This window comes from Neovison vison, chromosome 5 (genome assembly GCF_020171115.1).
Source record: "Neovison vison isolate M4711 chromosome 5, ASM_NN_V1, whole genome shotgun sequence".
NCBI classification, from domain to species: Eukaryota; Metazoa; Chordata; class Mammalia; order Carnivora; family Mustelidae; genus Neogale; species Neogale vison.
In genome coordinates this window covers 93,434,203-93,447,459 of record NC_058095.1, presented here as the reverse complement: position 1 = coordinate 93,447,459, position 13,257 = coordinate 93,434,203, and the positions used below count along the sequence as shown (strand labels likewise).

Here is a 13,257-nt window from a genome sequence, read left to right as displayed (position 1 = left end):
GTAGGAGTTTATTCGGTTTGACACTTGAGTCCTTTTGATAGAACTCTAGCAGTCTTTGAATTCTTCTTGGCTTTCTGGAAAGGAAAGATGCTCTACAGGTCCCCGCAGAAGCAGGCATTTCTTCAAGGACCCCTGTCTCCCTCTACTGGGAAATGTATTTAGACATCACAGTCTGGGCACTGTTTGTGCCTTTATTCTTCCTAGTCTACTTTTGGAAAAGGTTCCTAGAAGTGGGACTGCTAAGTCAAAGAACAAAAATGCTCATGCGATTTTATTAGATAATGCCAAATTCCCTGCACAAGATGCAGGGAATTTAGGTTGTATCCCACCCATGACGTATGAGGGTGTCGCTTTCCCCGCAGCTTCCCAACAACAGGTGTTTTCAATCTTCTGGAATTTTGCCAATCTACTAGGTGACATATTATAGTCCATTGTAGATTTACTTTACAGTGTTCTTATTATGAGTGAGGTAGATTACCTTTTCTTTCTATTTTTTTTTTTTAAGTTTTATTTATTTGAGAGGAGAAAGAAAGAGCACAGGCAGGGGAAGGGGCAGGAGGGGTGGGAGAAGCAGACTTCCCGCTGAGCAGGGAGCCCGACATGGGGCTCGATCCCAGGACTCTGAGATCATGACCAGAGCGGAAGGCAGATGCTTAGCTGAGTGAGTCACCCAGGCGTCCCTACATTATCTTTGCATGTGGCTTTTTCTAAGAACAGCTGCCCAAATTCCTAGCCTATTTTTCTACAACAGTGGTTCACAAAATATGACCCCTAGATGAGTAGGAGTAGCATCACCTGGGAATTCATTAGAAATGCAAATTCTCGGGCTCCATCCCAGGTCTACTGAAAGGGAAGATGTGTACTACTAGAAGGTGGTTTTGAGGGCCTATCATTACTTGATAAAAGCAAGGTAGAGAAAAGTATGTACAGTAGACTACCTTTTTCCTAAACAATAGGGACATTTTATACATGTAATATTAATACTTATTATTAATTACTGAATGAAATACTCTAGGGGTAAGGCCCACTAATCCATGGTTTAACAAGCCTGACAGATGATTCTAATATCCAAAAATTGGAGAAACTTGCCTAAAGGGTCGACTCCACGTCTGTATCTTAACTTCCCTTAAACTTGCCTAATTATTTTCTATTGAACCTAAGGCCAAACGGTTAGTACACTGGAACTGAGAGAGTCAAACACCATGTGGCATTCATACATGCGTTGGTTGGTATATCCAACCTTGAACGAGTAGATGTTAAGGATCACTATAGATCACTGTGGCAGGCAGCGGGGATACCAGGCTAAAACAACACAGACATGGTCCCTGGCCCCCAGAAGCTTTCCTTCTGCTGAGAGAGAACAAAATAAGTAATTTAAGTCTTACCAAAGAGGGTTCCAAGGTGCTACTGCATCCTAGAGCAAGGCGCTCCTGCTAGTCTCGCGGTCAGGGAAATGCAAATTAAATGAACATGGAGGTAGTACTCTATTCCCATCAGATGGACAAAGGATCACACCTATTCCTTACAGGCATATGGGCGGACACGTAAACCACTACAACAACTCTGAGAAAGAATCGAGCTTTAAACACAGCCATCCACTCCCAGGAATCAGTCACGCAGAAAGAACGCCTCTCGTTCAAGGCCATTTGCTGCTGCATTGTTCATAGGGGCAAAGCTAGTTACAGAGTGAATGTCCACAGTGGGGACATATGAAACATTATGTTCTATCCACACCAGGCAGCCACTGAAAAGAATGAGCCACGCCATGATTTGAAGGTGTTTCTATGATGTACTCTTTGAATAAGGAAAGCAACATGTAGAAAAGTGGGGATAATAAATCCTCAGTTTTAGAAACTCCCATAAGCCCATATGTGTATGCTGTATATGATTATTTGAGGATAGAAGAAAAATACGGAAGACTAGATACCAATATGGATAAGCCTTCTACAGTGGATTAAGGCTCAACATACATCTTCCCTTCTTCTTTGTGTACTTTCCTATCGTGCAAGAAGGTGGAAGGCTCAGAATTGCAAGCTCGGGCACCCCGCAGACAAACAGATATACTTGGGTGAGATGGGGGCCACATGTAGGCTGCCTCGACAAGCACCCTTATTTGTTACACCTTTGCACCAGCAGACGGCCCTGCTTCAGGTCACTGGCTTCATGGGTGTGGAGGGGCAGGGCATCCCTTCTGCTGGCCTGGATCCAGCAGAAACAGGTTGGTTCTGGAGTCCTTCTCAGGTAGCTGCTAGTCCTTGGATCCCAGCTTTGGAGGCATGAGCCTGGAGCCAGGGGTGTGGAACAGAACTCCCAGATCCCTGGCCAGCAGTTCGTGTGGGGCTCCATGACTCACCCCTGGAGGTGAAGTTAGAAGCTTGGTCCTATAGTCCTTCCAGTGATTTCGTCCACGCGGGGCTCCAGAACCAAATGCCAATCTGCTCTAAAATAGCTTGATTCTTTTTTTTTTTTTTTTTCCTTGCAATCAAACTACATGATTCAATGGGTTACCAGCTGGGGGAGGAGTGACAGTTGTGAGAATTTAAACATATGAATATAAGAAAGTACCTTGAAAATAGTGGTATATTGTTGTTATTAATTTAAATGCCATTTAAAACTCATCTGTCATCCCATCTAAGTAACTGATGTACAGGGGGTGGGGGGGCTTTGAAAAGACTCTTTAATGTAGGAAAGGCACTCCACTGTGGAGTTTCTCCAGGGCACACAGTCTTACCAGCGGGTGTAGATGTGGATTTTGGTGCCGGAAGCAAACTCCTGCGGGGTGTTGTCACACTGGGGGTTGCTGGAGGGGCCGCCCGGCTGGCCCCCTTGGGTGTGTCTTTGGAAGGCAGAGCTGCCTTCAGAACCGGCTGGTCTTCATTCCCAAAGGTTGACCCTGTGGGAGGCAGACAGTGTGTTAATTATAACCTCATGAAAAATGGATGGACCCTTCTTGGCATGTGCAATTGCCAGCCAATCCCATCGCCGTCATCTGCTTTAGAGCTTGATCTGACTCTTGGTGAGTGGCTTTGAAAAACGTTTCTCTGGGACCAGAAGTGGAGAAGAGCTCCCTTTAATCACCACAGCAAAGTCTGTCATTCAAATCCTCTGTGCAAGGGACACCACAAAAGACAAAAGCAGCCTCTGAAGATTTTATATGTGTGTGTGCGTACACACACGCACACATACTGACACACACACACAATTTGCTTATGTGGATGTGTAACTGTACATATGTACAATGTGCATTTATTTGATAACTCACAGAGGATGAGCAATCCTATTTTTGAAAACCAGTGTGTGTGACCCAGGAGAGGTGAGAGTAAGAAAAAAGATTCGTACATGGGCCGCTGCTCCAAGAAGCTTACGGAGAACATCCTGACTTGCAAGTTATTTGACCTTCAGAACAAGAGGCTTGGGGTAAAGGTAGAAGGGTATGGAGCATGGGGACAGAGAATCTCTCTGACACCCATGAAGTTTTTTGCCTGAAAAGCTGAGGTGTCACTAAACTGTGAAGCCCTGAATTAGAGCCTAGCTTATTGCAAAGGCATACGATGCCTATTGATATTTCAGTTTACTATTCAGCATAGAAACAGACTCTATGTCTAAGGACAGTTTGTTTACAAAGGACTGCTCTGACACTCTGAACATATGGCATACTGGGATATGTGTCAGGTTTAAATGCACAAGGCCCCAAGTTTTCTTCCAGATCTTTCCAAACCTACTGTGGCTTATACATCTGTCATCTCTTAAAGACAATGACACCATCATCTATTCCCTGTTAAAGGATCAGTCTTTTTTTTTTTTTTTTTTTAAAGATTTTATTTATTTATTTGTCAGAGAGAGAGAGAGTGAGCTCAGGCAGACAGAGTGGCAGGCAGAGTCAGAGGGAGAAGCAGGCTCCCTGCGGAGCAAGGAGCCCGATGTGGGACTCGATCCCAGGACACTGGGATCATGACCTGAGCCAAAGGCAGCTGCTTAACCAACTGAGCCACCCAGGCGTCCCTAAAGGATCAGTCTTTTAAGTATACCTCTGAGTACAGCTGCAAGGCCTAACCCATGAAATTAAGCTTGAATGCATTGGAACCATGGCTTGTTTGGAATTAAACTATCCAGTTAGAAATGTGACCATCTACCGTGGAAAATATGCAATGACAGCTGGAAGAAGTATACAGAATTTTAGCAAAAGATTAAATTTTTTGTTTTCATCATTTTAAAAGGATAGGCATAACATTTTATTTAGATAGGGCCTGCATTAAATGATAACATTATTCAAATGGCTTTAATATTCAAAACATCCAGGAATTTTATTCAATCAGTGTAAGAGATTACTGATTTCCTCCCTCTGAAGACCTGAAAGTCCCTTTAAAATTGGTGAGATTTGTTTTGTTTCTGAAGAAAAGTGTATTTAGGAAAGAAAAAATAAAGAATGCCCTATTTCCCAGCACAGAGCCTATGTCCTACAGTTCTTTTCAGGTCTGTGCAAGCTTTTCCATAGTTCTAAACAGGGCTCAAGAACGCATTAGATCTATGCCAACAGAACAAATGCATCGAAACTTCATGGAAAGGACCTGCACTGTATCCTGAAGGTCAAATAAAGAAGTAAGCACCTGTTTGATTATAACCTCATGAAAAACTTCTTCAGGAAAATGGACACCATGCATCCGAAAACAGTAAGTCTTAGCTTCTGAATCACTCAATGGGCTCACTAGTCCAATCCCAGAATCTCTGGAGGTTTGCAGGACATTACAGATGGAAGGAAGGGGCCACTGGATGGATTTCACATGGAATTCTGCACTGCTTAGCTAACCACTGACATACTGCTGGAATAATCTACTCACTAAAATGTGTAGTGGAAGCTGAATTAAACATTAAAAAGTTTCACACAGAATCTTTCACTTAATTATTAAAGTTTCTTAAGAGGGAAATGTTTTGTATCATTTGTAAAGTTCAAATGCCCTTTTGTCAAATCCTCTTGCACCTGGCGTCATCCTCAGAGGTGAAATTTATTATTCAGAGAACATGTCAATTTAGAGATTTGGCAGCTTTCCAGGCTGGGAAGGCAGCCTATTTGAAGTACGAAGTGTCAAGGAAGCTACGCTCCTCTGAGAGTGGTCTTGAATTAACAAAAAAGAAAATAAAGTAAAATAAAATAAAATAAAACTCTATTCTTGTCTATCATTGTGGGACCCGACTGGCAGTTCACAGTATTACTCTTTGAAAACCAGCTTAAGTCAGCCAGTAATTAAAGACTCATTATTTAGGAGATGGAAAGTACTCAGAATGGCTGCTGAATCCTAGAACCGTTCTGGCTACTTCATAACCATGCAGGCAGCATTAAACCATTGCTTGATAAGAGGAAGAAAATAACTGGAAATAAACAACTATTTGTGTGAGCCAGAAAAAGAGTGGCGGAGTCTCACAAATCTAATCCAGTCCCCGAATCTGGTCTGAACGATCTAGGCTATCCCCTGGATGAAGGGGTGGAGTCTGAGGAGAAGGACAGCCAGGGCTGTTTCTCCACCTCCCACCTCTCTGCCCCTGCATTTCTTCATCCGCAAGTGGGGACACTGGGCATGGACCTCACAGAGCCATTGCAGAAAGTAAAAGAGTTAATACAAGTGGATTTTTAAGTGTCAAGGCAAGAGTTAGTGCAAGGAAAGGGTGGTGTCTGGTGCACAGTGAGCTCTTCTGTGTTAGTTACAAGCACACACGGGCTAGTTTTTAGTTCAGCGGTTGGTCATTACAGCAAATCAGTTTTTCGTGGGGAACTTGGAACGAATCCAGGGACTAATATCAGGTGGCGCTGCTCCAAGTGAAAAGAAAGGAAACACTGAAATAAATCTGACAGCAACTGCAGGATGTAAGGAAATATAGTATGATTGTCCTTAAAAACCTATGACAAGCTACTTGAGACACAGGAAAAGGGGAGAATCAGGACATAAGAGACCACAGGGCTTCAGAGTATTGGATGCTGCAGGTTCCACTCTGAGCGATACTGTTGGGACCCAGGGCATGAGCGCGGTATCAAAATGGCTGTCCGAACTGCCTGTCACAATTTGCACCCACCACAGGTACTGACTGTCAGACTTTAATGAATGAGTGAAATTGGTTTTAATTTTTTCCCCCAATTTATTTATTTTCAGAAAAACAGTATTCATTATTTTTTCACCACACCCAGTGCTCCATGCAAGCCGTGCCCTCTATAATACCCACCACCTGGTACCCCAACCTCCCACCCCCCCCCACCCCCCCAAACCCCCCCCCACCCGCCACTTCAAACCCCTCAGACTGTTTTTCAGATTTATACGTCTCTGACAGGCAGTGAGGTGGAACACTTTTTTCAAATTCAAGTTTTTTCTTCCATAAGATACCCACTCATAATCTATGCCCTTTTCCTACTAAAGTATTTTATTTTCCTAATTGACATAGAGGAGGTGTTTTTTTTTTTTTTTAATATTCTGGATATTGATCCTCTCTAGGTATATATTTCAAATATCCTCTCAGTCTTCGACTAGCCTCCACAGTAATGGTGCCTTTATTCAGAAGTCTTTAATTTTATTTATTTATTTATTTATTTATTTATTTATTTATTTATTTATTATTTTATTTACTTACTTGACACAGAGAGACAGCGAGAGAGAGAATACAAGCAGGGGGAGTGAGAGAGGGAGAAGCAGGCTTCCCGCTGGGCAGGGAGCCCTACTTGGGGCTCCGATCCCAGGACCATGAGATCATGACCTGAGCCAAAGGCAGATGCTTAACTGACTGAGCCACTCAGGCACCCCAGAGGTCTTTCATTTTAATGTAGTTGATTTTTCTCAGTCTTTCCCCTACTTGATTTGTACCTTATGTGTCTTAGTTTTTCACTGTCTACCTGAGATAATAAAGATGTTCTCCTATGTATTCTTCTAAACAGTTTAAAACTTTGTTTTGTACATTAGATCACTAATTCACCTGGAACAGAGCACGGAGTAGGGGCTGGATGTGTGGTTGCTATTTTCTATACAGACAGCCAATTATCTCAGCCCTGTACGTTGGACAGTCCATCTCTTCTGCAATATCTGTACTTCCTTCTGCTGTGTGTCAAGATTCATACAGGCCTGATTTTTAGTGTAAGCTAACAGCCGCCAAATTGAGGTAATCTAATAGGGTGCCTGGGTGGCTCTGTCAGTTAAGCATCTGCCTTTGGCTCTGGTCATGATCCCAGGATCGCATCCTGGAATGGAGCCTCAGGATCGAGCTGAGCGGGGAGCCTGCTTCTCTCTTTCTGCCCCTCCCCTCCCCCCTTGCTCATTCTCTCAAATAAATAAATAAAATCTTTAAAAATTTTTTCAGTAATACAACATAACAAAAGTTTCTCTCTCAATCATGAATCGTCTCACACAGGCAATCTGGATGACATGCCATCCTGGGGAGCTTTAATCCAGGCAGGAGCTCAGGGACTCTGGCTCCTTCCATCTTGTGTTTCTGCCCTACTCTGGGTTTCTCAAGAGACATTAATATGCAGCTGGTATATGGGGAGGAAATGAATTATTCATGGGGACGCCTGGGTGGCGCAGTTGGTTGGACGACTGCCTTCGGCTCAGGGCGTGATCCTGGAGTCCCGGGATCGAGTCCCACATTGGGCTCCCAGCTCCATGGGGAGTCTGCTTCGCTCTCTGACCTTCTCCTCGCTCATGCTCTCTCTCACTGTCTCTCTCTCTCAAATAAATAAATAAAATCTTTAAAAAAAAAATGAATTATTCATGGAAGGATTTTTGGGGGTCAGGCCTGGAAGCAGAGTGTATCACTTCTGCCATGAGTCTAATGGCTGGGAAATGTAGCTTAGTTTATGCATAGGAGAAAAGGGGAATCATTTGGTAAACACCTAATCCATTCTGTCACATGAGGCTCCATTTCTGAACTCTATATTCTATCTCATTGATCTCTTTCTCTATCACTATACCAATACCATAGCATATATGTTTACTGTCATGCAAGACTAGTACTGGCATACTGAACCAGTATAAGACAAGTACCTCCAACTTGGTTCTTTTATTTTACAATTGTCTTGACCCAAATATTGGGTCATTGACCTTTCTCTTACATATAAATTCTAGTATCTACTTGTCAAGCTCTAGGAAAAGTGGCCAGAATTTCCAATTAGATACGATTACATCTTCTTTCTGAACTGCAACATGCTTGAATGAAGAGCAAGCACAGACCCCATGAAGAACAACAAACCTGTGCTGAGCACCACTTATACTCTAGGAGTTATGTTAGATGAAAGAAATACAAAGAACATGGAGTTCCATGAAAAAGCAAACACCAAATAAGTTGTTCTATAAAGAAGCAGCACTAAATGACACAATAAAATAATAATAACAAATAAATAAAATAAAAAGAGGCAGCACTGGTCCTTAAGGGATCAAAATCTGGGATACTTTGGGTTGAAGCAATATTGGCATCTAGTGGGTAGGTCTGTCAATACCTCTGTTCAGAAGACATGCAGAAATATAAGAGACCATGGAGAAAAGGGGCTAATAATTGTTAGCTGAGGGGTATGAGGACAGGGAGAAAAGATAACATTTTTTTGTAAACAATCATATGTCATAAAGGGGATTTCTCTACACCATTCTTAACTCTGTGAGTTGCCAGCTTATTCTCCTTAATTCTTTCCTTTTAAATGCCAGTGGTGCACCCTGGACTTGTTACATTATCACCACTGAAATATGAAGGTATTCCTCTGATCATAGAAACTAAAGGACAATAGCCTCCTATTTCACTGCTGGACCCTGGCCATCTTTTTGTAAATCCCCAAATCATCATATCATCAACTTACTGCTTGAAAGGTAAGCTCTCCTTCATTAGAGGTATATGTAAGGTATATGTTCTGCATGGTTACAGACTCCAGCCAGGTCCAGGTGAATATATAAACCAAATTGTGCTGTATTTTTCTCTTTAAACCACCAGGTTTGTTCAGCACTGAGAGTCCTAGGATCAAGTAATTTCTCTTTTCCCTTTCCAGTACCACTCCTAGAGTTCCTTCCCTGCAGTGCTTACATCCCTGAACTGATGGATCAATTCTATCAAAGTCCCATGGAGCTGAACCCCTACCTCACACCATATGCAAAAACTAGGATCAAAGACCTGATGTAAGCACTAAAATTATAAAACTCTTAGAAGAAAACACAAATGTAAGTCTTAATGACACTGGGACTAGATAATCATTTCTTAGATATGACACCAAAAGCACAAATAACTGAAGAAAAAATAGATAAGTTAGACTTCATCAAAATAAAAGTCTCTGTGCTTCTGAGCATGCTATTAATAAAGTGAAAAGACAGCATACAGAACTGAAGAAAATATTTCCAAATCACTTATCTGATAAAGGTCTAGTATCCAGAATATATAAAGAAGATTTATAACTCAACAATAGAGACAAGTAAATCAATAAAAAGTGAACATAGAATTTGAATAGACATTTTTCTGAAGAATATATACATATGGTCAATAAGCACATGAAAAGATGGCCAATGTCATCTTTTAGATGACAACAGGGAAATACAAATCAAAGAAACCATGGCAAACCCACTAGGATGGCTATAATAGAAAAGACAGACAATAGCAAGTTGTTGGTGGAGATGTGGAGAAACCAGAACTTCATACACACTGGTGGGACTATAAAGTGGTGCAGGTACCTCAGATGGCATAAGACAGAAAAAAAAAAAAATTCCTCCAACCCACTATTGCAGTCCATCCATTATAGCAAAACAGCAAGTTCAGACACGAGGAGGATGATACTCAACTCCTCCCGGAACCCCTTCACCCTCCTCATCTACTCTCATAAAATTAGGTGTAAGTCTGAGCTTCTCTGTCTGACACCACAGAGGGAGGAAGACACAGGCAAATTCAGGCCACAAAAGGTGGTCCTAGAGGCAGGCACTAGGGGGAGGATGTGGGAAGGTACAGGGCACCTAATATTCCCCTGTGAAGGAAGGAGAGATGTCTACTCCACCTTCTCAGACAGGTAATTCTGGCTATGGCTGAGGTCAAGGAGAAAAGTTGGGTTTTGTGATACATATTCCAATGTGCTCTTTCACGTCTTCATATATTGGAATGCCAAGAAGTTCGCTTGATTCTTAGAAGAAAGAATGACAATGAGAGACAGATGCTAACCAGACCAGAATAAGGTTCTTAAGAGGAAGGCTGTGGAAGAAAAGCAAAATTGTTATTAATAATATGAAGGCATTACAGCCAAACCTTAAGAAACATGTTTCATTGATTTTGAATATTTATACATATTATAATGATTAAACTACTCTCTTCACTGATTTTTTTTTTTTTTTTTACAATTCTCGGCAATCAAGTTGTATAATGTTCTGGCTGCATGATTGCCTAATTGATGCATATCTCATTGATTTAGCAGTAGTTATCACTCAGTGGCAAAATTTAGTTTAATTATTAGAGTACCAACTGAATATTTCATTTCCCACCTTGTGCATATTTTAACCTAGGTGTTTTATTCTCACATTAAAGAGCTAAAGGGAACCCCCTATCTTAGCATTTCACCAAAGTTTGTTCTTTGTGAAAAATGAAGTAGACTAAGCGCCCTAGTTTCCAGGCTCTACACTAGGCAGGGAGCTCAGGACAGACTTGGTCCTGACCTCATACAATGTACCTTTTCCAAAAAGGGGACACCCAGACCACAAACAGGTACAAAGACTGAAAGAAACAGAGGGGGGAGAGCTAGAGGGAGATTCAAGGGTGAAGTTCAAGTATTTGGAGAAGGCGTCCTAGAGGAGAGACACCTAAAGGAAACATTTCTCTCAGCTGCACACGAGCACCAGGAACTCTTTTATTCTTTAATATTGATGATATCACCTTCGTTCTAGAACTTTAGGATCAGAGTGCCAAAATCATCCTTGAATCTTTCTTTCCCTTTCTTCAACCAATGCAAGTCAATATGCTTCCATTTCCATGCCAGACTTCATATTTCTATTCCTGCTCCTGTGGCTAGCCTCCAGGCCGTCCCTTGTCACCTCTTGCAGAGACAATGGTGTCGACTCCTCTCATCCACCCACCCCACCCCATTCAGTTCAGCCTCTTCACTGTGCCCTGTTGTTCTTCCCAAATAGAAGTGGCTCAACATAGTCTTCCAAGTACCTCACAAACTGTTTTTTGCTGTTCAAATCTTCCATTATGTGGTCCCAGCTGTCTTCCCTGCCTTACTTCCTGCTCCCACATCAAGGGCAGTATAAACTGGAGGCAGGATTCCCCTGGCACTTACTGCTCTGCTAGAATTAAGGCTGTGCTTGAGCCCTGCTGTACGAACGAAGAAAGCAGTCAGTGCCACAGTGTCCTGGGGCAAGCGCTTCCTGTCACAGACACCTCTTGTTCTCAACTTCTGAGACCACGGGCTCTTGAAAAGCTTCGCATGTTCCCCAACTGCACCCGTGAATGCAGTCACATGGAATGAGCACAGCCAAGGTGGGCATTTGTTGTTTCAAAGGTGGGCATTGTCTGTGGTGTGGTACGGTGGGGTTTGAGCACTTCTGAAGACAATAAACAGAAAGGCAAACATCAGCACTTAGGCAAAAATGGGTGAAACGGAGAGGGAGGTAGAGGCTTCCAGGGGCAGAAAGAATAAGTCCTGGGGATGAAAGGCACATCCTAGGGGATAAGTCAGTGGTACTGTAGTGATGTGGTCTGGTGACAGTGGGGAGCTCCACTCCCAGGGAGCACGGCATAGCCTATAGACCTGTGGAGTCACTGTGCTGTACCTGAAGCTAATGTAACATTGTGTGTCCACCATATTCAAATAAAAGTTTTTCTTTAATGTTCTTTGTCTTTCTGCCCAAGCACTATGATCTTTCTCCCCGAGAGGGTCCCATTTACCTAATACTTTTCTTCTCTAACACATTTCAAATTTTGCTTTGGTATCACCTTAAGCATGAATCTCTGGGTTTTTTAAAGTTTGAAAGGCTAATAGGTAAGTGGTTAAACTGCCTGGGTTCCAACCCTGGAGCAACTTCTTACTAGTTGTCTGACCTGGACAAGTTGTTTAATTTCCCCGTGCCTCATTTCATCATCTTCCAAGGGGGGATAATAGCAGTACCTACCAGTTAAGAGTTGTTGTATTGTAAAAGTTATTATATGTTCAGAATAGCGAATGGCACACGTAAGTGCTCAGCAAATGGTAACATTGACATCTGTCCACTAACCCCACACAGAGCCTCATGTGAAGCCCATCAGCCCCATCAGCCTATCCCCTCCTCCCTCTTCTTCCAGCCCCCCATCTCTCATGGCTTTGTATCTCTCCAAGGCATTCACTGGGATCCCTTCTAGGGGTCTGGTTCTGAACAGGCAGCTCTAGGGAACTGTGGTTCTTTTGATAGCCACCTTTCCTCAGTAGCCTAAGTCCTAATGAAAGAAAGAGAAACATATTGTCTGTTTTGCTACGTCCTCTCGACTTAGAGCAAATGGTGGCTTCTCACTAAGCCAGGAGAGGGCCTCACAGTCTTTCTTAACACACACTCCAGGAAGCCAATAAATGATCCCAGCCCTGGATCAGAGAACATACATATCTTCATACGATATCTTCATATGCTTACCACCCTTACTGGGTGGGACATATCCTCATACACTCAGCATTCTTACTAAGTAGCAGGGCATACTTCTCTAGGTCAGGGGCTGTTGGGGAGATGATTCCTGCAGGGCCAAACAAACTTCCCGGACTCCTGAGGCAAGACCTCAACTCTTAAACTTTTCCGGCTGGGCTGTGACAGTAAGATTAACGGTAATAATAATAAAAGTACCATATAGCACAGTCATGAATACTAGAGGCTCTGTCCAAATTCAATGCCAGATTAGAAAGTTACTAGTAACATTTTCTTTAAAAAGAGCGTGTGTTGCGGTGAGCCTGGATGTTATGCACAACTAATGAATCGTTGAATGGTACATCAAAAAATAATGATGTACTGTATGTTTTTTTAAAAAGCTAATTAAGCCTCTTTTATGAAATGGCTTCTTAGGTACCCTCCATCTTTAGGTTACTCTAAAAATAAAAGGAGAAAGTGAGCATTAAGCACTTTTGCCGCATGTCTTATACTTGATAAATGGGAGCTCTCATCGGCAGTGGGAGCCCCGGCATCTGCAGGTAAAGCTCTCTTCTCAGCCGGTTTCTTCAAGCCCCCTGTCTATCCCAATGACACCAAATGGCACCACATGTTATGAGATCCTATTCCCTGCATCCCTATGGAAGTACCCTCAAGACAT

At 42.6% G+C, this 13,257-nt stretch overlaps 1 protein-coding gene across 1 annotated transcript in view; it reads right to left on the bottom strand.

Annotated features, from left to right (window-relative positions):
* MTUS2 (microtubule associated scaffold protein 2) overlaps positions 1 to 13,257 on the bottom strand; it is a 589,758-nt gene that overhangs the window by 193,263 nt on the left and 383,238 nt on the right. Inside the window, exon 5 of the mRNA XM_044249524.1 lies at positions 2,732 to 2,893. Within this exon, the coding sequence (XP_044105459.1) occupies positions 2,732 to 2,893 (162 nt within the window). The remainder of the gene's footprint in view (positions 1 to 2,731; positions 2,894 to 13,257) is intronic.